This window comes from Equus caballus, chromosome 21, assembly GCF_041296265.1.
Source record: "Equus caballus isolate H_3958 breed thoroughbred chromosome 21, TB-T2T, whole genome shotgun sequence".
NCBI classification, from domain to species: domain Eukaryota; kingdom Metazoa; phylum Chordata; class Mammalia; order Perissodactyla; family Equidae; genus Equus; species Equus caballus.
Genome location: NC_091704.1, coordinates 16922453 through 16946928, shown reverse-complemented (window position 1 = coordinate 16946928; position 24476 = coordinate 16922453). Strand labels below are relative to the sequence as shown.

Sequence of the window (24476 nt, the reverse complement as noted above, 5' to 3'; positions counted from 1 at the left end):
AAAGGATACTATCAAGAAAGCAAAAAGACAACTCACGGGAGGAATTTGCAAGTCGTATGTTTTATAAGGGCCTAGTATCTGGAATATATTAAGAACACTTACAACTCAGTAAAAAGACAAATAACTCAATTTTTAAATGGACAAAAGTTCTGAATAGACATTTCTCCAGAGAAAATATACAAATGGCTAATAAGCACATGAAAAGATGTCCTGCCTATTAGTCATCAGGGCAATGCAAATCCAAACAACAATGAGATACCACCTCACCCACTAGAATGACTATAATAAGACAATATAAGAGGGGCTGGCCAGGACGGAAAATTCAAACTCTCACACACTGCTGCTGGGGGAATATAAAATGGTGCAATCACTTTGGAAAACAGTGGCATTTCCTCAAAAGATTAAAGAGTTACCATATGACCTAGCATTTCCACGCCTAGGTTTATACCCAAGAGAATTAAAAACAAATGTTCCCACAAAGACTTGTATGTGAATATTCACAGCAACATATTCGTAATAGCCAAAAAGTGGAAATATCTCAATGTCCATCCAGTGGTGAATGGTTCAACAAAATGTGGTCCATCCACACAATGGAATATTACTTGGCCATAAAAAGGAATGAACTACAGGGGCTGGCCCCATGGCCGAGTGGTTAAGTTCACGCGCTCTGCTGCAGGCAGCCCAGTGTTTCATTGGTTCGAATCCTGGGCGCAGACATGGCACTGCTCATCAGACCACGCTGAGGCAGCGTCCCACATGCCACAACTAGAAGAACCCACAACGAAGAATATACAACTATGTACCAGGGGGCTTTGGGGAGAAAAAGGAAATAATAAAATCTTTTAAAAAAAAAAAAAAAAAAGGAATGAACTACAACCCCAATGAATCTTAAAAATATCATGCTGTGTGAAGGAAGCCAAACACAAAAGGACACACAGTGTATGATCCCATGTATATGAAACACCCGGAATAGGCAAATCCATAGAGACAGAAGCAGATGAGTGGTTGCCAGGGTTGGGGAGGAGGAATGGGGGGCAACTTCTAGTGGATATCAAGTTTCCTTTTGGGGTGATGAAAACGTTCGGAACCAGGGAGAGGTAACAGTTGCACAACTTTGTGAATGTACCAAAAGCCACTAAGTTGTACAACCTAAAAGGGAGCGTTTTATCATATGTGATGATGTCTCAATGAAGACAGATAGCAGGAGGAGCTGGCCGGCTGTGGAGAGGATGAACAGCGGTTCCAACACCAGAGCCAGCAGGGGCAAAGGCGAGGAAGTCAGCCACAGGCTGGAAACGCCCGGCTGCCGGAGCAGGAAGAGAGCCTGCAGGATGGCAGCGCTGGCCGAAGAGTGGGGGCTCTTTTCCAGCGTGATGGAGACCCTTGAGGGGGTGGGGCAGGGCCCAGCCTGCAGCCACCTCTCCTCGGAAGGCTGTCATCATCCCGTCTCCCTCCCCCACATGCCCTCTCTGGCAGCTGCTTCTCGGCCCCTGCCTCTCAGGGCCCACAGGTCGACGCCAGGCTGGGGCGAGTCTCTCTTCCCACATCACAGATGCAAACATCCCCTCTGTGGACATCCATAAAGGAGAGACTCGGGCACAGTGCCTTCTGATCCCAGCTTTCTCCTGCCTTACCGAGGGTCCCTGGGGACAGGTCCCAGAGCTTCTCATCTAGCATAAAAAATACAGAGCTCCCAAGCCGTGAAAGGCATGGAGGGACCTTAAACACATCTTGCTAAGTCAAAGAAGCCAGCCTGAAAAGGCCACACATTGTGTGATCCCAAGTGTACGACATTCTGGAAAAGGCAAAATTATGGGGACAGTAAATAGAGCAGGGGTGCCAGGGTTTGGGTGGGGGGTGAAGAGATGGAGCAGTGGGGATTTCAGGGCAGTGGGACTATTCTGTCTGATACTGTAAGGGGAGACAGGTCATTACACATTTGTTGAAACCCAGAATGTACACCACCAAGAGGGAACCCTAATGGAAACTGCGGACTTGAGTTAATAATAACGTATGGACATGGGCCCATCAATGTAACATGCGGCAGTCAAGGCAAGATGTCAGTAACGGGAAGCAGTGGTGCCTACACGGTGAGAGGGCATTCGCAAGCTCGCTGTGCTTTCCACTCATCTTTCTGTAAACCTAAAACTGCTCTAAAAAATAAAGTCTATTATTAATTTAAAAAACAAACAGAGCCCGATCCTAAGAGTCATCAGGATTATTTTCTCGCCAGGCCAAAGGGAACTTCTTAGGCTGCTGCAGCCAGAGTCACAGGCTTTGGAACAGAAAGGTCCCTGTCAGGACACTTTCTCACCAGGAGCCCCTGGCTCCTTCATTCCCGCCTCCCCGTGCCTCAATTTTCCCATCTGAAGAACGGGGACCATGATGACACCCTTGGAGGTGGTCGTGACGTCTGAAGGGATGTTACCCAGGATGCACTTGTTCTATCAGCACACCAGGGGGCTCCATCCCCAGCAGCACATCCTGCACCCACTCTGAGGGCATCTCAAGGGTTCCACCCTGCATCCCTCTCCTTGCAGACTGTGGGCGTCCAGGGACCAGCCCCACACATGGACGGTTCATCCATCCTTGAGCTGGCCAAGGCCTCATCCATCCCCCACGCATCCCCAGGGCTTCTCCCTCAGTGGCCCTTCCCAGCAAATACTCTATCATCACAAGCCTTTCTTCCTCTGTCTCCTGAAGTGGAGACAAGGTGAGACAGACATTTTAATTCCGGAGGGGGCCAGCAGAAGGTGGGAGCTGAGAGTATAGACTCCGGAGCTTGATGCCCTGGGTTCAACTCCCAGCTCAGTCACCCTTGCAGGCCCAGTGGCTCTCATCCAGGGTTATGGCCACACCTGCTGGCCCCATACATAGAGGGGCACCCTTCCTGGGGGCAGCCAGACGTTCCAGGACACCTCTGGGCCACCCTGCACACCTGCTGGAACCCACAGGCAGGCCAGTTGGCCCTGCCCTGGGACCACTGACGCTGACACAGGGCTTCCAGAGGCCCCAGAGGCTGCAGGGAGGCAGCAAGAAGTCTAACCCGCACGCCCCCATGCCCAGGCCCCCTGCACTTGCCGGTGGGTGAGCGGGCAACAGGGGGCAGCAAGAAAAGGCCAAGTGTGTCTTCTTGCTCATGTTTGGTGAGCATGTGCTCCCTGTGAGGTCCTCCCTTCTGAAACTCAGACAAGGTTCTGTGCCACCTGGGGACAGACACCAAACCACTGGGCTCCCACTAGGCAGCTGATGCCCTGCAGGTTTATTTCTTATACTCGAGTAGGAAACAAAAGCTTGGTGCTGGAAAGGCCATGCGAAACAGCAGGGGCACTCCCGGCCGGCCCCACTGCACACGGGGCCGCACAGGGCTGCGGGGGACAGACAGAAGGGCAGTCTGCGTGGCTCGCTGTAACAATGGGTGTCCGGGAGGAGCCACCAACAAGGCCGGCGGGGGTGTGTGAAATGTCACTACCAACACAGGGTCTGAGCTGTCACTAGCAAGGCCAGTGGGGACATTCAATGGGCTGGAACCCCTGAGGCCCAAGAGGCCATCTCAGCACCACCCTGTAGGAGACCTCCCCCACCCTACTTCTGCCACTCCCATGGGTCCGCCAGCAGCCACACTGGCTGGGGACACCCAAGAGTCCTCCGCCGGGTGAACACGCAAGTGGTGTGTGGGCAGCCATCCACACAGTCTTCAGGTCCTCCAGCAGGAACTCCAAGACACCTGAACTCAGACATCCAGGCAGGGGTGACATCCAAGTGGTCACAGTCAATTCTGGAAGCTTCTGGAGCATCAGGAAAGGCAGGCAGAGCAGGGGAGACCCACACCAGGGATGGGAAGTGCAAAAGGCAACTGGCCCAGCCTGGGAAAGATTTCCAGCTCACTGGGAGGTCCCCTGCAGACGTCCTGGACCCAGAAGGGCCATGCAGACCACCCACTTCTCCGTTGAGCAGGGAGGGCAGAGGGCCCACCTGGGGTTCACACCAGGCTCTGGTGTCCTGGGACTAGCAGCCTGGTTGAGGTGGGGCTCATGAAGGCACAGCTGAGAGGGAGGCAATGAGCCCCACTCCCGGTCATGGCCCCAAGGGCAGCTGGGCCCTGTACAGGCTGCGGCCCCAGGAAATGTCCGCTTGGTTCTTGGCAGGAGAACGGGGGAGGAGAGAGGAGGAGAGATGGAGGAGGAAGAGGTGAGGGCACAAGGGGACAGAGGAAGGCCGGGAACTAGGGAAAAGAGAGACACACGCAGACGCCGGAGAGGGAATACGGGCAGGGCGGGCACTGAGAGGGCAAAGGGATGAGGGAGAGGAGCGAGAAGGCAGCAGAGAGATGCGGGCTCCTCCCAGGGTCCCGGGTCCAGTTTCTCAGCCCCAGGACGGCCCCAAGTGCAGCTCGGCCGCCCCCAGGCAGGGCTGTCCGGCTCAGGCGCGCCTCGCTCACCGGGCCTGGCCAGAAGTCCAGCTAGCGGAGGAGAAGCATCAGAGGGCGAAGGCGCCAGAGCAGATGTGGGTGTAGACCCCCTGGTCCAGGGGCAGGTAGTGGCCCTGCTTCAGATCCAGGAAGAAGAGGCGGTCCGAGGTCTGGCGGGGGTCGAAGCCCTCGCGCTGCAGCCGCGTCTTCTGGATCTTGAAGGTGCCTGGAGCAGGGGAGGTGAGGAAGTGGTGGGGACTTGGCAGGGGGCTTCCAGGACCCCCAACTCACCATCCTCTGCTGCACCTCCTGGGCTCTGCACAGGCCATCCCCTCAGCCCGGGCCATTCTTCTCCATTTCACCTGCCCAATCCCCTTGTGCTTCAGATCTCAGCTTCATGCCCCCTCCTTCAGGGAGGCCTCCCTGACCACCCCCATCACAGCCTGAAACTCTGTGAAGTCCCTGCCTGGTCACATGCTCACCCCCTATGAGACTAGGGCTGGGTCTGTCACACAGTAGGTCAGGGGTCAGCACCATGTGGCCCGAGAGCCAAATTTGGCCCACCACAGGTTTTTGTAAGTAAAGTTTGGCACACAGCCACACCCATTCATTTATACATTGTCTACGGCAGCTTTTGTACCACACGGTGCAGCTGACTTGTTGCAAGAGAGACGGTATGGTCTGCGAAACTAAAAATATTTACTATCTGAGCCCTTAAGAAAAAGTGTGCACTCCTTACAGTGGACAATTAAAGAAGAGTTTCGTGAAAGGTAAACCTAAGGGTTAGAGTTAGTAGAAAAATCGAGGAGGACGCCTGTGTGCTCTAGAAACTGGGAACGTTTTTTTAAAAAACGCTAGAAACCAGAGGTTTTCTAAACCTCTAGAGTTCTAGAGGTTTTAAAAACCTCTAGACACTGGAGGTTTTTTTTGAAAAAACAAAACTTGAAGAGCACAAACCATAAGATTAGAAAAAAGTCTGCAACAAAATTAACGTTTTCTTTTCAACAAAGGCCACTGCAGACAAAGTTAACAGACTCCAAAACAAAAGAGACTTCCGGTGTCTGAAACCACTAAGGAATTAACATCTGGACTATTACGAACTCCCGTAAATCAAACAGTGAGGCACTGCAGAGACGGGCAGAAGACAGGAAGAGGCGAGTTACTGAAGAGGAAACCTCAGAGGCGCCAGAGGACTTGCTCAACTACCCAGTCATCAGAAAAACGCAGAAAATGAAGGGAGTGACGTCAGCGTCACAGGGGAGCGAGCTCTCTTGGTGATCTCTCCTCTCCACCATACAACAAAAAGACACTCCTATTCCATCAGAGGAATCCACACAACACAAAAGATGTCTGAGAGACCCATGCAGCCACATGTCGGAGGGTGGAGGTGCTGGAGGCCCCCCAGGATGAGGCAGAAGCATGTAAGAGAAAACTTCGCTCCCTCCACAGAAGACTGTGCTTGGGCTGCAAGAGGGAAGGAGGGGGAGGGCACGCCCGCTGGAGGGAACATCAAAGATCCCTGAGGTCTGTGGCAGCCTCCGGGGAAGCCCCCTACTGGGGTGAAAGCTATTGCAGGGGGTGACCTCATCAAGCCAACACCCCAGGAGAGCAGATAGGGAGAACAGAGCGAGAAAACCCAGAAAGCACGAAAGCACGCAGGAGAAAGCGCCTCTCCCCACCACCCGCTCAGCACCAGGTCCAGTGCCTGTGATCCCAGTGGAACTCAGAGGGCTCAGAACACGTGGCTCTTGACCCCCACCCAGGGGCAATAGGCAGTAACTACGATCAAATAATACCAGGATGTGAAAGAAAAAAGCCCTCTAGCAGTATCAAAAATTGTACTAAATCTCCAGACCAGAGAGAAAATGACACGTACCCAGAAATCAGTCCTGAAGACACAGAAATATGTAATCTAAATGACAGAGAATTCAAAATAGCTATCACCAAAAAACTCAACAAGTTAAAAGAGAATGGAGAGAAACAATTCAACAAGGTCAGAGCTAATTCAGAAAAGAGATTGAAACTATAAAGAAGAACCAGTCAGAAATATTGGAGATAAAAGACACAGTCGATGAGACAAAACAAAAGGTGGATTTCCTGACCACTCGAGCGGACACCCTAGAGGAGTGAATCAGCATAATCGAGGATAGACATGTTGAAATGCTACAGATAGAGGAGGAGAGAGAACTAAGACTAAAAAGAAATGAAGAAAGTCTCCAAGAAACATCCGACTCAATTAGGAAACACAGCATAACAATTATAGGTATTCCAGAGGGGGAAGAGAAGAAGGGGGCAGAAAGCTTGTTCAAAGAAATAAGAGCAGAGAACTTCCCAAAGCTGGGGAAGGAGCTGGAAATCCACGTGAAAGAGGCTGCCCGATCTCCTAAATATGTCAACGTAAAAAGACCTACTGCAAGGCATATAGTAGTGAAACTGGCAAAAGTGAATGACAAAGAAAAAATACTAAGGGCAGCAAGGCAGAAGAAAACAACCTACAAAGGAACCACTGTCAGGCTTTCAGCGGATTTCTCTGCAGAAACCTTACAGGCTAGGAGAGACTGGAATGACATATTCAAATCTTTGAAGGACAAAAACTTGCAGCCAAGAATACTCTATCCAGTGAAAATATCGTTCAGATACGATGGAAAAATAAAAACTTTCCCAGATAAACAAAAGCTAAGGGAGTTCATAGCCACAAGACAGCCCCCAAACACACACACGAAATCCTCAAGAAGGCCCTCATACCTGGGGGAAAAAAAAGTGAGAAAGGGGTTACAAAGCACAGAGTAAGGAGATAAATAGGTAGACAGAATCAGAAAATTGTAGCTATACATAAGAACAGGTTAGCAAATACTCAAGTATAACATTAAAGGTAAAGGCAGGAAAACACCAAAAACAAAGATAATCTTGTCATTTTAACCACAAACTCACAACACAAGATGGAATAAGATGTGAGAAAAACAACTTAGGAGGGAAAGAGGAAAGGGACTGAATCGGTTTAGTCTAAGGAAATAAGAGGCCATCAGAAAATGGACTATCTTATCTACATGAATTTGCATACAAACCTCATGGTAACCACTAAACAAAAAAGCAGAAGAGACACAAATAATAAATAAGGAGAAAACAAAGAAACACAACATAAAAAACTATATAACTCTATTGGTAGACCGAAATACACAGGACAAGAAACAAAGGAAATGCAGGAGAACCAGAAAACAAGTGATAAAATGACAGCATTAAGGCCTCATATATCGATAATCATTCTAAATGTAAATGGATTGAATTCTCCAATCAAAAGACACAGAGTGGCGAGATGGATTAAAGAACAAGACCCAACAATACGATGCCTCCAGGAAACACATCTCAGCTCCAAGACAAACACAGGCTCAGAGTCAAGGGAAGGAAGACGATACTCCAAGCTAATGGCAAACAAAAGAAAGCAGGTGTTACAATACTTGTATCATACAAAGTAGACTTCAAGATAAGACAGGTAAAGAGAGACAAAGAGGGGCAGTATATAATGATCAAAGGGACACTCCACCAAGAAGACAGAACACGGGCTGGCCCCGTGGCTGAGTGGTTGAGTTCGCATGCTCTGCTTCAGCAGCCCGGGGTTGCACCAGTTCTGATCCCAGGCCCGGACATGGCACTGCTCATCAGGCCATGCTGAGGTGGTGTCTCACATAGCACAACCAGAGGCTCTCACAACTAGAATACACAACTATGTACTGGGGGCTTTGGGGAGAAGAAGGAAAAAAAAAAAAAAGAAGACATAACACTTATAAATATCTATGCATCCAACACAGGAGCACCAAAGTACACAAGGCAACTATTAGCAAGCCTAAAAGGAGATATTAATAATAACACAATAATGGTAGGGGACCTCAACACTCCACTCACATCATTGGCTAGATCATCCAGACAGAAAATCAACAAGGAAAGAGTGGAATTAAAGGAAAAGCTAGACCAGATGGACTTAATAGACATACACAGAACACTCCATCCAAAAACACATTCTTCTCAAGTTCACATGGAACATTCTCAAGGGTAGATCATAAGTTGGGAAACAAGGGACGCCTCAATAAATTTAAGAAAATTGAAATAATAACAAGCACTTCTTCCTATCACAATGCTATGAAGCTAGAAATTAATTACAAGAAAAAAGCTGAGAAAGGGACAAAGATGTGGAGACTAAACAACATGCAACTGAACAAGCAATGGATCATTGAAGAAATTAAAGGAGAAATCAAAAATACCTGGAGACAAACGAAAATGATAACATGCCATACCAACTCATATGGGATACAGCAAAAGCTGTATTAGAGGGAAATTCATCGCAATACAGGCACATCTTAACAAACAAGAAAAAACCCAAATAAGCAATCTTAAACTACACCTAACCGAATTAGGAAAAGAACAAACAAAGCCCAAAGTCAGCAGAAGGGGGAAATAATAAAAATCTGAGCAGAAATAAATGCAATTGAAACAAAAAAGGCCAAAGAAAGGACCAATGAAACAAAGAGCTGGTTCTTGAGAAGATAAACAAAATTGACAAACCCCTAGCCTTACAAAGAAAAAAAGAGAATGCTCAGATAAATAAAATTAGAAATGAAAGTAGAAAAATAACAATGGATACCACAGAAATATAAAGGATTATAAGAGAATACTACAAAAAGCTACATGCCAACAAAATAGACAATCTAGAAGAAATGGATAAATTCTTAGACTCTTACAACCTCCCAAAGCTGAATCAAGAAGAATTAGAGAATCTGAACAGACCAATCACAAGCAGAGACTGAAACAGTCATCAAAAGCATCCCAAAGAATAAAAGGACAGGACCAGACAGCTTCCCCGGGGAATTCTACCAAGCTTTCAGGGAGGATTTAATACCTATCCTTTTCAAGCTATTCTAAAAAAATCAGGGAAGACGGAATGCTTCCTAACACATTCTACAAGGACAACATCACTTTGATACCAAAGCCGGACAAGGACAGCACAAGAAAGGAAAACTACAGGCCAATATCGCTGAGGAACATAGATGCAAAAATCCTCAACAAAATATTGGCAACCTGAATTCAGCAATTCATCAAAAGGATCATACCCCATGATCAAGTAGGATTCATACCAGGGACACAGGGAGGGTTCAACATCCACAAATCAATCATGTGACACACCACATTAACAAAATGAGGAAGAAAAATCACATGATCATCTCAACAGATGCAGAGAAAGCATCTGACAAGATCCAACAGCCATTTATGATAAGAACTCTTAACAAAATGGGGATAGAAGGAAATTACCTCAACATAATAAAGGCCACATATGACAAAACCACAGCCAACATCATACTCAATGGGCAAAAACTGAGCGCCATCCCTCTGAGAACAGGAACGAGACAAGGGTGTGGTACTGGAGGTTTTGCCAGGGCAATTAGGCAAGAGAAAGGAATAAAAGGAATCCATACACGGAGTGAAGAAGTGAAACGCTCGCTGTTTGCAGATGATATGATCTTATATATAGCAAACCTTAAAGAATCCATCTAAAACTATTAGAAATAATCAACAACTACTGTAAAGTTGCAGGGTGCAAAATCAACTTACAAAAATCAGGTGCATTTCTATACTCTAATAACGAACTTACAGAAAGAGAACTCAAGAATACAATCCCATTTACAATCGCACCAAAAAGAATAAAATATTTAGGAATCAATTTAACCAAGGAGGTGAAGGACCTATACACTGAAAACTATAAGTCATTACTGAAAGAAATCGATGATGACATAAAGAGATGGAAAGACATTCCATGCACATGGTTTGGAAGATAAACATAGTTAAAATGTCCACACTACCCAAAGCAATCTACAGATTCAATGCAATCCCCATCAGAATCCCAATGACATTCTTCACGGAAATAGAGCAAAGAATCCTAAAATTCATATGGGGCAACCAAAGACCCTGAATTGCTAAGGCAATCCTGAGAAAAAAGAACACAGCTGGAGGCATCACAACCCCTGAGTTCAAAATGTACTACAAAGCCATAGTGATCAAAACAGCATGGGACTGGTACAAAAACAGACACACAGATCAATGGAACACAACTGAAAAGCCAGAAATAAAACCACACATCTATGGACAGCTAAAGTTCAATAAGGGAGCCAAGAACATACAATGGAGAAAAGACAGTCTCTTCCATAAATGGTGTTGGAAAATCTGGACAGCCACATGCAAAAGAATGAAGGTAGACCATTATCTCACGCCATACACAAAAATAAACTCAAAATGGATCAAAGACTTGAGGGTAAGTCCTGAAACCATAAAACTCCTGGAAGATAATATACGCAGTACACTCTTTGACACTGAACTTAAAAGGACCTTTTCGAATACCATGTCTCCTCGGACAAGGAAAACAAAAGAAAAAATAAACAAGTGGGACTTCATCAGACTAAAGAGCTTCTGCAAAGCAAAGGAAACCAGGATCGAAACAAAGAGACAACCCACCAATTGGGAGAAAATATTTGCAAATCATATATCTGATAAGGGGTTAATCTCCATAATATATAGAACTCACACAACTGAACAACAAAAAACAAACAACCCAATCAAAACATGGGCAGAGGATACGAACAGACATTTTTCCAAAGAAGATATACAGATGGGCGATAAACACATGAAAACATGTTCAACATCACTAATCATCAGGGAAATGCAAATCAAAACTACACTAAGATACCACCTTAACGCCTGTTAAAATGGCTACAATCACTAAGGCCAAAAATAACAAATGTTGGAGAGGGTGTGGAGAGAAGGGAACCCTCACACACTGCTGGTGGGAATGCAAACTGGTGCAGCCACAATGGAAAACAGTATGGAGATTCCTCAAAAAACTAAAAGTAGAACTGCCATACAACCCAGCTCTCCCACCACTGGGTGTCTACCCAAACAACTTGAAATCAACAACCCAAAGTAACACACACCCCTACGTTCACTGCAGCACTATTCACAACAGCCAAGACATGGAAACAACCCAAGTGCCCAACAACCGATGATTAGATGAAGAAGATGTGGTATATATACACAATGGGATACTACTCAGCCAGAAAAAAGACAAAGATATCCCATTTGCAACAACATGGATGGACCCGGAGGGCATTAAGTGAAATAAGCCAGACTGAGAAGGACAAACACCAGATGATTTCACTCATATGTGGAATATAAACAAAGACATGGACAAAGACAACAGTTCAATGGTTACCAGGGGAAGGTGGGTGCGGTGGGCACAGGGGGTGAAGGGGAGCACTTATGTGGTGACAGACAAGAAATAACGTACAACTGAAATCTCACATAGATGTAAACTATTATGAATCTCAATTAAAAAAAATGCAGAAAATGAAGAAATGCACCACACATTTCAGGAGGCCTCGTGGGGGTGGAGTGAGGAATGGAAATAAATACCTATGTGAATAAATCAAGAGAAGGGCCCTGCCCAAGCCCACAGTGCCAGCTGCCCACACACCATCATGTCACACATGGCACGGCGGCTGAACCAGGACAAATAAATAAACAGTTGCCGCACCGACAGATGGACGGACGGAAGACAGACAGACAGGCAGGGGCTGCACCTGTGGTGTCCACTTGGGGTAGGAGGCGGAGGAAGACGGGCCGGGCGTAGGGCGCCAGCACCTTCTGTAGCTCCTGGTACAGCGCGTTGGGGCTCAGCTGGCCGTGGGGGTCCACGATGGCAGCCATGCCTGCTTTGCCCTCTACTCCTGGAGACAGAGGCTCAACTGAGAACATCACCACTGGCCGCACCGTGGGAACAGACACACCCTCAAACAGTGGCCCCTGGCCTCTGATCTCCAGTCCCGTCCACCTGGGATAACACTTGCCAAAGCAGCACACGTTTTATTGAGCTGCTGCTGCACTCCCTGCAACCCTGAGACAGTCATTTTCATGATCCCGTCTTCTGGATGAGGAAACTGAGGCTCAACATCACCCATGAGAGGTGACTCTAGATCCAGTGCTCCCACCCAGGCTGTTGTGTGCAGTTGTCCAGGTCGTGCACTGCCCAAGGACACCTGTACCTCCAAGATCCTCCTGGCTGGGCTCCTCTGGGGCCGCCATACCCTAGGACCACCCCTACAGCCCCAGCTTGCCTGGTACGGCGACCCCATACACGGCCACATCTGTTTGACCCAGGAGGCGGCTCAGTACGCCCTCCACTTCAGTGGTGGAGACGTTCTCCCCACGCCAGCGGAAGGTGTCCCCACCGCGGTCCCGGAAGTACATGTAGCCCAGCTCATCCATCACCAGCACATCACCTGGCAGAGGGGAGAGGGGGGAAGTGAGACGGGGGCCCACCATCCCCACACCAGTCCCTAGGGTCTGCACACCTGAGAGGTAGGCGCTGTCGCCCTTCTGGAAGACGCTGTGGGTGATCTTCTTGCTGGTGGCGCTCTCGCTGATGTAGCCATCGAATCGCCGCAGTGGGTCCTGCTGGTTGATCTGGCCCACGAGGAGGCCAGGCTCCCCTGGGGAGGAGGCTGCGCTCAGGCTGCGCTGGGCGGGCAGGGGGTGGAGGCCCCAGCTCCCTGGGGGACCAGTGGGGGCCCCGCTCACCGGCCTGGCATGGAATGCAGAGGCCCTGGGCATCCCGCAGGAGTTCCATGGTGTCCTCATTGACCTTCACCAGCCGGATGGGGTACACATGGGGCAGGATGCGGCTGTTGAAGCCACAGGAGCCGACCTGGGATGAGGGCGGACTGAGTCGCAGGAGCCCAGAGTGGCCCGGTGTCCTCCCCCTACACCCGACACCTTGCCTTTCCTGCCCCAGGCCTGGAATTAGCATCCTCAGTGTCACCCCAACTCTGATCTGGAGTGATCAGAAAAATGAGGGTACCAAGTGCAGGGCTCCCCCAGGACTCATGCCCCTCCTCCCGCCTTCCCAGCCTGCTGTCAGCCGGCCGCCACTTCCTGGTCCATGAAACCCTCGGTGCTGGCAGGAGGCGGACACCTGGAGTGACCCTGAGGCATGCGGGGGCTTTGACAGAGCTTCTGCCCGCCGCCGCTGTGTGTCACCCTGCCTATCTCAGTCCCAGGAAAGAAGCGCCTGTCTATTGGGCGTGTGCTGCTGTCCGCCATCGGAGGTTTGCTACGGCAGCAACCTGTGCCAGCACGGCACCGTGCTCTGGGCTGTCCGCTCAACACACAGGCGCCCTTGGAGCTGGGCTTGTTCCCAGGGGCTGGGGACCCTGCAGCCTGCAACACAGCAAGAGTCCCTGTCCCCAGGCGCTTGCTCTGTCACTATTCTCATCATCTGTTCCTGGCCTTGGGCGGGAGGGGCCTGATAAGGGGGTAGAAGAGAGAGGGAAGAATGGAGATGATGATAATTGCTAATCATAGAAGCATTTGTTTGCAGACAGCCTGCTGGGGTGGGGCCCCCCTGCTGAGCTCATGATGTTGGGTGATTAGAACAAACCCAATGAGCTGTTACCCCCTTTTATAAATGAGGAAACTGAGGCCCAAGGAGCCTGACTTGCCCAGTAGGAAGCAATCAGCACCCCAACCTTCTCCCTGGGTCCCCCAGAGCTCTGCTCTCCCTTGCAACCACCACGGGTGGAAACTGAGGCTCAGAAAGGCTGAGCCACCTGCCGGGGCCACACAGCCGCAGCGTGGACTCAAACTCAGGGGCGACAGTCACATGACAAACTGTGCATGCTGGAGGAGGGTCCCCGCGTGCCAGGTGTGCCGGGGTGCCCCGAGCCCTCCGCCCCGCCCCGTGCACCCTGGCCCAGCCCTTCTGTGGGGGCCCGGGGAGGAGCCCGAGGCCCATCGCGCCCACCTTGCCGTCCATGTTGGCGATGCTGCAGTTGCACTCGGTGGCCCCGTAGAACTCGCCGATCTGGCGCACACCGAAGCGCTGCGCGAACTCCTCCCAGATGGCCGGCCGCAGCCCGTTGCCCACGGCCAGGCGCACGCGGTGCCGGGCCTCCGCCTCGCGCACCGGCTGCCGCAGCAGGTAGCGGCAGATCTCGCCGATGTACTGCACCACCTGGGGGCGGGGGGCGGGGGGCGGGGGGCGGCCGGTGGGCGGGGGCGGCCGAGAGCCCGAGCCGCCCCCAGCCGGCTAGGAACAAAGCGGCCTTCAGGAGGAGGACGGCGCGGCGGCCGGCCCTTTACTCCTCTCGGCTCACTCGGTCCGGCAGGCGAGAGACCCTTAGCCCAGCGCCCCCAGGGCGGCACCGCTCCCAGGGGCACGCTCTACGGCGCCCCCGAGGTCCGCAGAGGGACTAAGCCCCGGGTCCCGCAGAGCCACCTGCTCATTGGCGCCTCCTGCAGGGCTCCCTCCCTCCCCGTCTCACGGCGCCACCTCCTGAGGTCATTTCCCGGACACCCCCAGCGCCCTTGAGTTCTCACCACTGGCTTGGCTTCTGAATCGTGACCCTCCCCATTTTACAGATGGAGAAACTGAGGCTCACAGACAGTAAGTAAACTGGACCAAGGCTTATAAGCGGTAGAATTCTATGTGAATCTGGGCATCCTGACACGCTCAGGATTAGCTGACAAGTTGATCATTACAGCTTGGAAGTGCTCCCAGCTCCGCTCCCCCCCCCCCCCCACGGGGAAGTGCAGATCTCTGCCTGCAGCCAACTCCATCTGGCCCGCTGCCCTCACTGCCTCTCCCTCCATCTGTTGCACTCACTCAGCTCTGCCACACCAGGCTCCTCCTCAGGGCCTTTGCATATGCTGTGCCTTCTGCCTAGAACACTCTTCCTCTGGATGTATCTGGACCCTCAGGTCTCCACTCAAATGTCACCACCACTGAGAGGTGTTTTCTGAGCAGGCACTTGCTAAGTATCTGATGACTCAACAAATGTACTGGCCACACACCGCCCCCAACCCCAACCCCCAGCACAGAGCTCACCTGTTTAATCCTCTCAAGTCTCCATGTTGGAGATGGAGGCACTGGGGAGCAGCCCGCCCAGATCACTGGCAGCTGACCAGGAGGCAAGCCCAGGGCAGGGCAGATCAAAACCTCACTGTGGTGAATTCTCTCCTGCCTCCAGGATCCCAGCCAGGTGCCTTGGGTGTGGCCCAGCCCACCTCATCTCCAGGACAGAACATGTGACACAGCCTGGCCAATCAGCCCAGTCCATTCCCAGCCACTGAATGGTTCAAGGATGAGCATGTGACCAGAGCTAGGCCCATGAGAATCTGCCCTGGGACTTCTGATGGACTAGTGGGAAGAGAGACCCTTCTCTACCGGAGCTGCTGGAATCAGGGCCCCACTGAGAAAGGAGGAAAACAAGAAACAAAGAGAGCTAGAGGCCCTCCTGGATCAAACTATGCCTCAAGCTGTCACTGAGTGGCCTCCTCACTTGAATGAGCTAATAAATCCCTTTCCTCAAGAAAGCCGGGGTTTAGGTTAGGGCTAGGATTAGCGTTTTGGTTCCTCTCAACAAAGTCCTACTGAGCTACAGAGCCATCCTCCAGGCTGTCAGCGCATAGTGCCAGCCATGTTCTGAGCAGCTCTCCACTGTCCTCTTCAGAAATCAGGCCAGGAGAGGGGCAACCCAGCCATGATCGAGGCAGCCGAGGGTGACGATGATGCCCCGGTGGCCACATCCACACTGAGAGCAAACGGCTGATCTTTATCTCTGGCCTAGACCCTCAGACAGACCCAGGACTAAGGGGAAGACCACTGGGGCCAGCTCAGAGAGGCAGACACCGGGTGCCCCATGCCATGACCTCCAGTCTGCAGGGCCATACCAGGACAGGAGGCGGGAGCGGATCATTGGCCTGGGGCCCCCGCTGCAACGTCCTGTGTTGGGGTGACCCCGCACGCTGAGGGGTGTGGGAGACAAAGGCCACACACATGCAGCCCCCCGGATGGGGATGGGCTGAGGGGCCTGTTGTCTGCCCATCTGCTGCCTCCCATGAGGATGGCTGCACTGTCGGTCTGGGCCTGTGGCCGCCGCCACCAACAAAACAGCAGCCAGCAGTCTCCCTGATCCCACAGCCAGGAGGTGGGATTTCCAAACCCAAGCGCACGCTCCTGTTTCCCCGGCATCCTCGTTAAACCCGGCCTCTGAGGGCCCCGTCCTCTCTTCCTTAGAGAGCACCTCACTGCGCGCCTTCTCTCGGACACAGACACTCTGCTTCTAGGAAACGGAACGAATTACGAGGGGCCCGGAGAAGGGACCAGTGCCCGATGCAACGTGGCGTGTCAAGGACAAAAGCAGGGACTGCCAGACGCCACGGGCCTCTCAGTTGGGGGACATGCTACCACCCACAAGGAATCCTTGCCAAAAGAATTGAATTTGAAGCCGATCAAACATCTAGACCAGGGGCTCTCACCCACGGGGAGTTCTGCCCTGCAGGAACACTTGGCAACATCGGGACACATCCTAGCTGTCACCTTTGGGAGGTGGAGTGATGGCAGCATCACGTGATTTGAGACCAGGGATGCTGCTCAACACCCTACAGTGCACAGGACGGCCCCGCCACAGAGAAAGACCCCGCGACCCCGCCCCAGATGTCCTTAGCGCCGTGGTCGAGAAACACTGTGCTGGACGCACCTCCCAGTGTACGGGAGGCAGCAGGGCCAGGGGGCCTGTGAGGGGCGCTCAGCAACCCCGGAGCAGGACAGCACCACGGGACACACAGCTCCACTCCTTCAATAAATCAGCCACAAGAGGACAGAGAGGGAGGGAGAGACACAGCGGCACCACACATAAAAGGATCCCTATCAGACGAGCAACTGGTTGCTATGTGTGGTCTTACCTAACCATTGGCTGTGACAGTGGTACTCAAGTTACGGTTTTGTTGTTGTGGGTTTTTTTTTTAATTATGTTAAAATATATAACATACAATTTACCATTGTAACCATTTTTAACTGCGCAGTTCAGGGGCGTTGGGTACATTCATATGGTTGAGCAGCCGTCCCCACCATCCGTCTCCAGAACTTGTTCGTCATCCCAAACTGAGACTCTGTCCCATTAAACGCTAACTCCCCACCCCCTCCCCCCGCCCCCGGCGCCCTCCATCCTGCCTTCTGTCTCTGTGCGTGTGACTCCTCTGGGACCTCGTATGAGGGGAGTCACACAGTATTCATCCTTTTGTGACTGGCTTATTTCACTGAGCATAATGTGCTCAAGGTTCATCCATGTTGGCACATGTGTCAGAACTTTCCTCCTTTTTAAGACTGAATAATATTCCATCATATGGATGCACCACATTGTGTTTATCCATCCATCCATCGATGGACCCTTGGGTTGCTTCCACATTTTAGCTACTGTAAATAATGCTGCAGTGAACATGCGCATACAAATATCAATTGGAGACTCTGATTTTAATTGTTTTGTGTTAAAACCAGTCCTCACCAGACACAAAAATTCACACAGTGTGTGATCCCATGTACATGAAACGTCCAGAACCGGCAAATCCACACAGACAGCAGATGAGTGGGTGCCAGGGGCTGGGGAGGGGGACAAGGAGGGACTGCTCATGGGGACGGGGGTCTCCATCTAGGTGATGGAATGTTCTAGAACCAGACAAGAGGTGGTGGCTGCACAACACTGTGAATGTACTGGATACCAGTGAACTGTTCATTTTAAAATGGTTAGTCTTATGGTATGTGAGTTTTATCTCAATTAAAAGAAAAAAACCTGTCCTCCTCTTTCAGAGGTTTTCCTGAGACGTCTGCTCAGGAAACGCTGCTGTCTGGGGGTTGCTTCACCACGAAGCAGAAGGAGGGACGTGGGTGGGGGTGGAGGGCAGGCTGGGCGACTGATGGCCTGGGGCCAGGGATGGGTGCTCAGGAATCTCCTGTACTTTTTTCTGTCCACATTTACATATATTTGCAACTCTCAATAATTAAGTTAAAAAAAAAAGGACTGTTTTGCATTTCAAGATTCAAATTAACAATTTTCCCCAAGACCCTCCAAGCAGAACGCAAACCCTCCAGAGTGGAGCAGACACAGTCAGGGCCCCAGGGGTCTGCCAGGGTGCCCAGAGCCCCTGCCGTGCCCAGCTGCGTGACCTGGGGGAACGGCCGAACCTCTCTGGGCCCCACCTGCCCATCTGCCCGGCCCTGGACACTCCCGTTCCCTCCCTTCAGCACCCTTCTTCCTCCTGGAGGAAGGTGCCAGCACCTGGTTTCCAGCCCTTCCCCAGCCTGCTCTCCAGGACAGCGGAGGTGGGCGTCCTGCCTCGCGCTAACCCTGCCTGGCAGCCCCGTGCCTGCGGGCTCAGACAACCAGGTGGTGATGGCAGCCCCTCCTCTCTGGCCCCTGCAGCCACCGGCACAGAAGATCCTCGGGGTCCAGGACATGGGCGGGCAGCGCCGTAGGGCGCTCAGGCAGTGGGGTCCCAATCCCAGCTGCAGGTCAAGCCTCAGTGTCCCCACATGCAAAATGGGGATGGAGCCTCAGCTCACTGCCACGCGTGGGGAGGAGCCGGTGAGCTCACACGTGATGGCCTGTCCCCACCCAGGGCAGCCCCCGGGGCAGGGCGGGGCAGGGCCTGACCGTGCAGTCGTACTGGACGCAGTCATCCCAGAAGCGGCTGGCCGAGAACTTCTTGCGGAGGACGACGGTGAGCCCGTACAGCAGACACTGGCCCACGCCGATGATGTTCCCTGTGGAGGGTGGGCTCGTGAGGGGTCCCCGGGGGCCCACCCGCCCCGCGGAGCGCCCGCCTACCTGCCGAGTGGTACAGGGGCAGGCAGTCGTAGAGCACGTCTGCCGCCCGCATGCTGTAGGCGTGGTGGCTGAAGGCCGCCATGCGGTAGAACCTGCGGGCAGGGAGGGCAGGGGCTGGGACCCACATCCCCGAGGGGACGGGCATAGAGGCAGCGTGCTGGGAACTGGGGACACAGAAGGGACCCAGGCAGAGCCAGCCCAGCTCACGGGGGGCTTACAGTCTGGTGGGAGAGGAACATGCAGCCAAGAGCAAAATTAACTGTCAACGGTGCCAGGTGCCATGCAGAATATAACAGGGAGAGAGGACAGAGACGTGCTGAAGGTGACACAGCCAGGGAGGTTAGAGGATATGGTCTGGGGAGATGACACATGAGCTGAGACCTAGTGAGAAGGAGACATGGGGGCGAGCTAGGGAAGAGTGCCCAGCAGAGGGCACAGCACGTGCAAAGGCCCTGAGGCCTAAGGAGCCTGGCAGGTTTGAGGAAATGTGAGGGATGGAGAGGAGGAAAACAGCACCAGAGAAGTGGCAGGGGCCACACAACGGGAGTGTGGGTTTTATTCTAAGTCCCAAGGTGGGTACAGGGAAATCTGGCATAGGGGAGGTCGGAGTTAGGATTTTAAACCCCCTTGTGGCCACTGAAGGGAGCAGGGCCATCGGGGGCAGGAGTAGGGCAGCAGGAGGCCAAGGACGGGCATAGGGCAGCACCGTGTCCTGAGATGGGCTGTGGGTTTACTGGGTTGGGATCCAGAGGCCCCCAAGACCCCAACAGGAGCTGGGGGAGGGGGTCCGGCTGGAGAGACCACCTGGAGTCGTTCTCCAGGGCTGGGGCAGTGCACGGGCCCTCACCTGCTGTGCACGATGATGGCGGCCTTGGGCAGCCCCGTGGTCCCCGATGTGTAGATGTAGAAGAGTCGATCTGCAGGAAATGCGGCTGTTGGGGATGGGGGTGGGGCCGGGGGGCTGCGGGGACAAGCTGAGTTTTGGCGGGGGGGCATGCACCCCAGACTCACCGTCCATGCCCTTGCCAGGGGGCTGTGCCAGAGGGGCAGTGGAGGCCTCCCTCAGCAGCGGCTCCAGGAGCTGGGTGTCTGGCAAGACGCCCTCAGGCTCCACGTCTCCAGAGCAGAACTTGAGCAGGCTCTTCCCCAGCTGTGCGCTCACCTCGGCCACCGCTGCAGCCCGAAACACACGTCGCGGTCACGGCTGGGCGGGCCCCTCCCACCGCCTAGGGTGCACCGGCTGCCGGGCCAGGTCCCCACCCGCCCTCACCTGCCGCCAGCTCCCCTCCGAAGACCAGGGCCTTGGCGCCCGAGGTGCCCAGGCAGAAGGCCAGGGGCTCGCGCCGCAGGTTCACGTTGAGCAGCGCGGCCTCCACGCCCGCCTTGGCCAGGCCGAGCCACAGCCCCACAAACTCAGGCCTGCCCTCCAGGAAGATGGCCACCACGTCGCCCGGCACGAAGCCCAGCTGGCGGAAGAGGTTGGCCACGGCGTTGGAGTAGGCGTCCAGCTGCGCGAAGGTCCAGCACGCCCCGCTGGCTGCGTCCACCAGCGCCGGGCGCTCAGGCTGCCGCTGCGCCACTGCCTGGAAGATGCGCGGGACCGTGTGGCAGGCGCGCCGGTGCCGCTGCAGCTCCAGGCGCACGCGGATCAGCACGGAGAGACCACTGCGGGGGGACGGGGACACAGCGTCACCAGGCGCCCTGCCCAAGCCTCAGCACCCGCTCTGCAGAGCGCAGAGGGAAAGGCCCCGCGCCCCGGTGGCGAGGGCTCCACAAGGACCTTTGGGTTGCTGGGTCTCAGAGAAAGGGCAAAGGGACACTCACCAACCAGCCCAGAGGGGGCGGCTCTCAAAGCCAGCCGGCCAGGCCCCTGTCCTCCACCCCAGCTTGCTCGGTGACCCCAAGGAGCCAGGGCCCAGGCCTGTGCCAGTTTCTCTCTCCTGGGATGACCCCAGTGCCCTACCCTGAACCCCCATGCCACCAGCCTGGACTCCTCATGCTCCACCTGTCGCAACCAGAACCTGGCCTGGCCCTGAGCCGGGCGGCTGCTCCACCACCAGGTCACTTGACGGCTGTAGGCACAGATGGCCGAGTCCAGCACGTGTGCCCCGCCCAGGGGAGGGGCTGCCTCTGCCGCAGGTGGGGCCTGGAGACCTGCTGGCCAGAGGCCCTGGTGGCAGGTGTCTTGTTCCCCCTCCCCACCTGCCCCTGGCAATGGCAGGGCAGCAGTGGCCCCAGGGGACAGCAGAACCCCGGGGGAAGGAGCCGGGTCCCTTATGACCGTGTGGCGGTGAGTGGCCACCACTGATGCCAGGCTGTCAGATGAGGGAGAGTGTCTGAAGCAAACAAAACTTGCTTTAGATCACAGAGCCGAAGAACCCAGAACTTCCCGGTGCAGGAGCTCGAGAAATGAGAAGACCCCCACGTCGTCTGGCTCCCGGCCCCGCCTCCCAGAGCCCCTGGCTCTGACAGGTAAGCTAGTTCCGGGTGAAGCCACTGACAGGTGGGGGCCCGTGTATCAGAGCAGCTTGCTCTGCCCTGACCAGTCCAGGACATGGTCTCGACTTCACCCACCGTTCAGCCTCATCTGGCCACCGTGTCCCAGGGGTTTAGCATCCACTTCTTATCAAACCCATCCCTGGCCCGCCCCCTCCCCGCTGCCTCCCAGATTCCCTGCAACGGCCTCCGCACAGCCCCGGACTCAACCTGTCTACAGCAGACCTCGGCTCGGACATTCATTCCCTCCCTCCCTCCCTCCTTCATTCATGCAGGCAGCCGGTGTGTGCCAGCACTGACTGTGTATTGGAACTGTTCTTGGCTCAGAGATGACCAGATCCAGCACTCGGGCTCACAGTCCTCCCAGGAGAGAGACCTCCTCCACGTACATGAACACACGAACAAGCAGGAGGGAGGTACTGGATGGTGACAGGGCTGTGGCAGGCAATGCAGTCAGTGACGTGGGCCAGGGCCGGGGCAGGGAAGGCCCTCAAGAGAGGCAGGCAGGTGAAGTCTGAGCAGGGCCTCAGAAAGCAAAAAGGAGTGGCTGTGGTGTAAAGCCAGGGGTACAGCCAGTACAAAGGCCCTGGGGTCGGAATACGCCTGGGGAACAAGGTACATTTAAGAACCAGCACAGAGGCAGTGTGGTGGGAATCAGGCAAGAGGGAGACGAGGTCCTGGGTGGGCAGATGGGGTCTGTTAGAGGAGAGGACAGCCCGGGCCCACACGGCTACCTGCATCGGCAGGTTTAAAAACACAGGGGCAGGGCTCCGACGAGATCTGCCAGACTCCCTGCTTGGGACAAGCTGCTTACCCTGGGAGCCCCTAGAAGGCCCCTCCAGCTGCCCCTGGGGAGGGACCAGGGTTCTGTGGCCCTCATGACTCAGCTCAATGTTTGCACCTGCACACACATCACCCGCCAGCACACTGAGCTCCTCCTAGCAGCCTCACCACCTTCCCCAGGAAGCCTTCCAGGGATCGGTCCCTGCACTATGCTCCCTGCTCCTCCTCACGGCACAGATTCCCCAGATGGGTCCAGGCCGGGTGAGGCACTGGCTGGGCTCAGGGAAAGTTCTCTTCTCCACCCTGGGAGCCCTCCCTGCCCGCCTATGCCCCTCTCAGAGCCCCTGTGCAAAGGCATCCTGCCATGGTTCTGTTCCCGCTGGGTTGTGAGTACCCAGGGAAGCGACAGCTGCATTGGCCAAGGGGCCCAGCACACGGCGGGTGCTTGGTACACCGAGGCCAGATGACTGTGTTCACGAGTCATCGGAACCCCGAGCCTGGGGTGCCCTCCCTCCCTAGTGGCCCGCACGATGGCCCAGACCCTCCATTCACCCCCAAAGGGGGAGCGCCCATGCACAGGTGCACTGGTCTGCTGCGGGAAGTGAGATCTGCGGGGCGGCAGGGTCTCCTGGGGAGACGGGAAAGTTCTGTACCTTGACCGTGGGGGGCTCCCTGGGAATGGACCTTTGTCAAAACCCCAAGTGCACAATTAGATCGGGGGCATTTTATGGTATGTAAATTACACCCCAAAAACAACCCATGAAGAAGCAGACTGGTGGGTGCCAAGGGCTGGCGGGGAGGACAGGGAGGGACTGCCCATGGGGAGGGGATCTCCTTTGGGATGATGGGAATGTTCTGGACCTAGACAGAGGTGACAGTCGCACAACACTGTGAACGTGCCAGGGACACCCGTGGTAAGTTTTATATTACGCGTATTTGACTACAGTACAGATGAACGAATGAATGAAACCCAGGAAGACCGCACTACGGCAAGGCTGGAAAGGGGAGTCCTCGGCTCCCAGAGACACGGTCTGCAAGACAACCGATGACAGGATGTGCCACAGGGGTTCAGACGGAGGAGGAAGCGGGGGCACCAGGAAACCAGCATGTGGGTGTGGAGGCAGGGAGACGGGCGCGTGAGCTCAGGACATTATTCTCTCTGCTTCTACAGGCTTGAAAATTTCCATAACAAAATATTCTTTTTTCTTTTTTAAAGATTTTATTTTTCCTTTTTCTCCCTAAAGCACCCCAGTACATAGTTGCATATTTTAGTTATGGTCCTTCTAGTTGTAGCATGTGGGATGCTGCCTCAGGGTGGCTTGACGAGCGGTGCCGTGTCTGCGCCCAGGATCCGAACCAGCAAAACCCTGGGCCACCTAAGCAGAGCTCAGGAACTTAACCACTCGGCCACGGGGCTGGCCCCTAAAATATTCTTGAAAAAATGTTTTAGGCTTCTGAAGGTTCCCATGGTTTTTCCGACCTAACGCCATCCCTGTGACCTGTGAGGCCCTGCACGGCGCAGCCCCATCCATCTGCCTGCCTCATCACACTCCATTCCCCCAGCTCACTCTCGCCTCCTCCTCACATCTCCAGCACAGCAAAGGTTCCTGCCCCAGGGCCTTTGCCTGTGCAGTTCCACTGCTCTAAGCCCATCATCGGCTCCTTATCCTTCACCTCTCAGCTCCACCGTCACCTGCTCAGGGAGGCCCTCCCAGCTCCGCCCAGCTGCCGTGACTGTTTGAAAATATGCCTGCAAACTCTCTGACAGTCCTCCCTTCAAAAGCAGGTCGGATTCCCCTCCCCTTGAGTATGGGCAGACTCAGGGACTCGCTTCTAATGTACAGAACGTGGCAGAAGTGATGCCGTGTGACCTCTGACACTGGAGCGCGAGGATGCCACACCTTCTCCCTGGCACACAGGCGCTCTGTCCCCGGACACCGGCCCTGGGAGCCCGGTGCCGGCCGGAAGGAGGCCCAAACCGCGCGGAGAGGCCACGGGTGAGTGTTCTGGCAACATGTCGAGGGAACGTCTGAGACTTCAGGTGATTCTGCTCCCAGATTTTGAGTCTTCCAGCCGAGGCCCCAGAC

At 53.9% G+C, this 24476-nt stretch overlaps 1 protein-coding gene across 19 annotated transcripts in view; it reads right to left on the bottom strand.

Moving 5' to 3' along the window:
• Positions 1-41: 41 nt before the first annotated feature.
• The window catches only part of SLC27A1 (solute carrier family 27 member 1), a 38794-nt gene continuing 14359 nt past the window's right edge, over positions 42-24476 (bottom strand). For 11 of the 19 annotated variants that reach the window (XM_070246575.1, XM_070246573.1, XM_070246570.1 and 8 more), the window contains 12 exons: positions 20381-20775; positions 20122-20283; positions 19958-20027; positions 19111-19202; positions 18937-19046; positions 14250-14459; positions 13028-13154; positions 12802-12939; positions 12565-12729; positions 12031-12177; positions 4442-4637; positions 3234-3866 (listed from right to left, as the gene is read on the bottom strand). In XM_070246575.1, coding sequence (XP_070102676.1) covers positions 4480-4637; positions 12031-12177; positions 12565-12729; positions 12802-12939; positions 13028-13154; positions 14250-14459; positions 18937-19046; positions 19111-19202; positions 19958-20027; positions 20122-20283; positions 20381-20775 — 1774 coding nt within the window. In that variant the 3' untranslated portion in view covers positions 3234-3866; positions 4442-4479. Of the gene's footprint in view, positions 4638-12030; positions 12178-12564; positions 12730-12801; positions 12940-13027; positions 13155-14249; positions 14460-18936; positions 19047-19110; positions 19203-19957; positions 20028-20121; positions 20284-20380; positions 20776-24476 lie in introns of all 19 variants that reach the window. The other 8 variants (XM_070246566.1, XM_070246565.1, XM_070246563.1 and 5 more) reach the window with 1 other exon arrangement.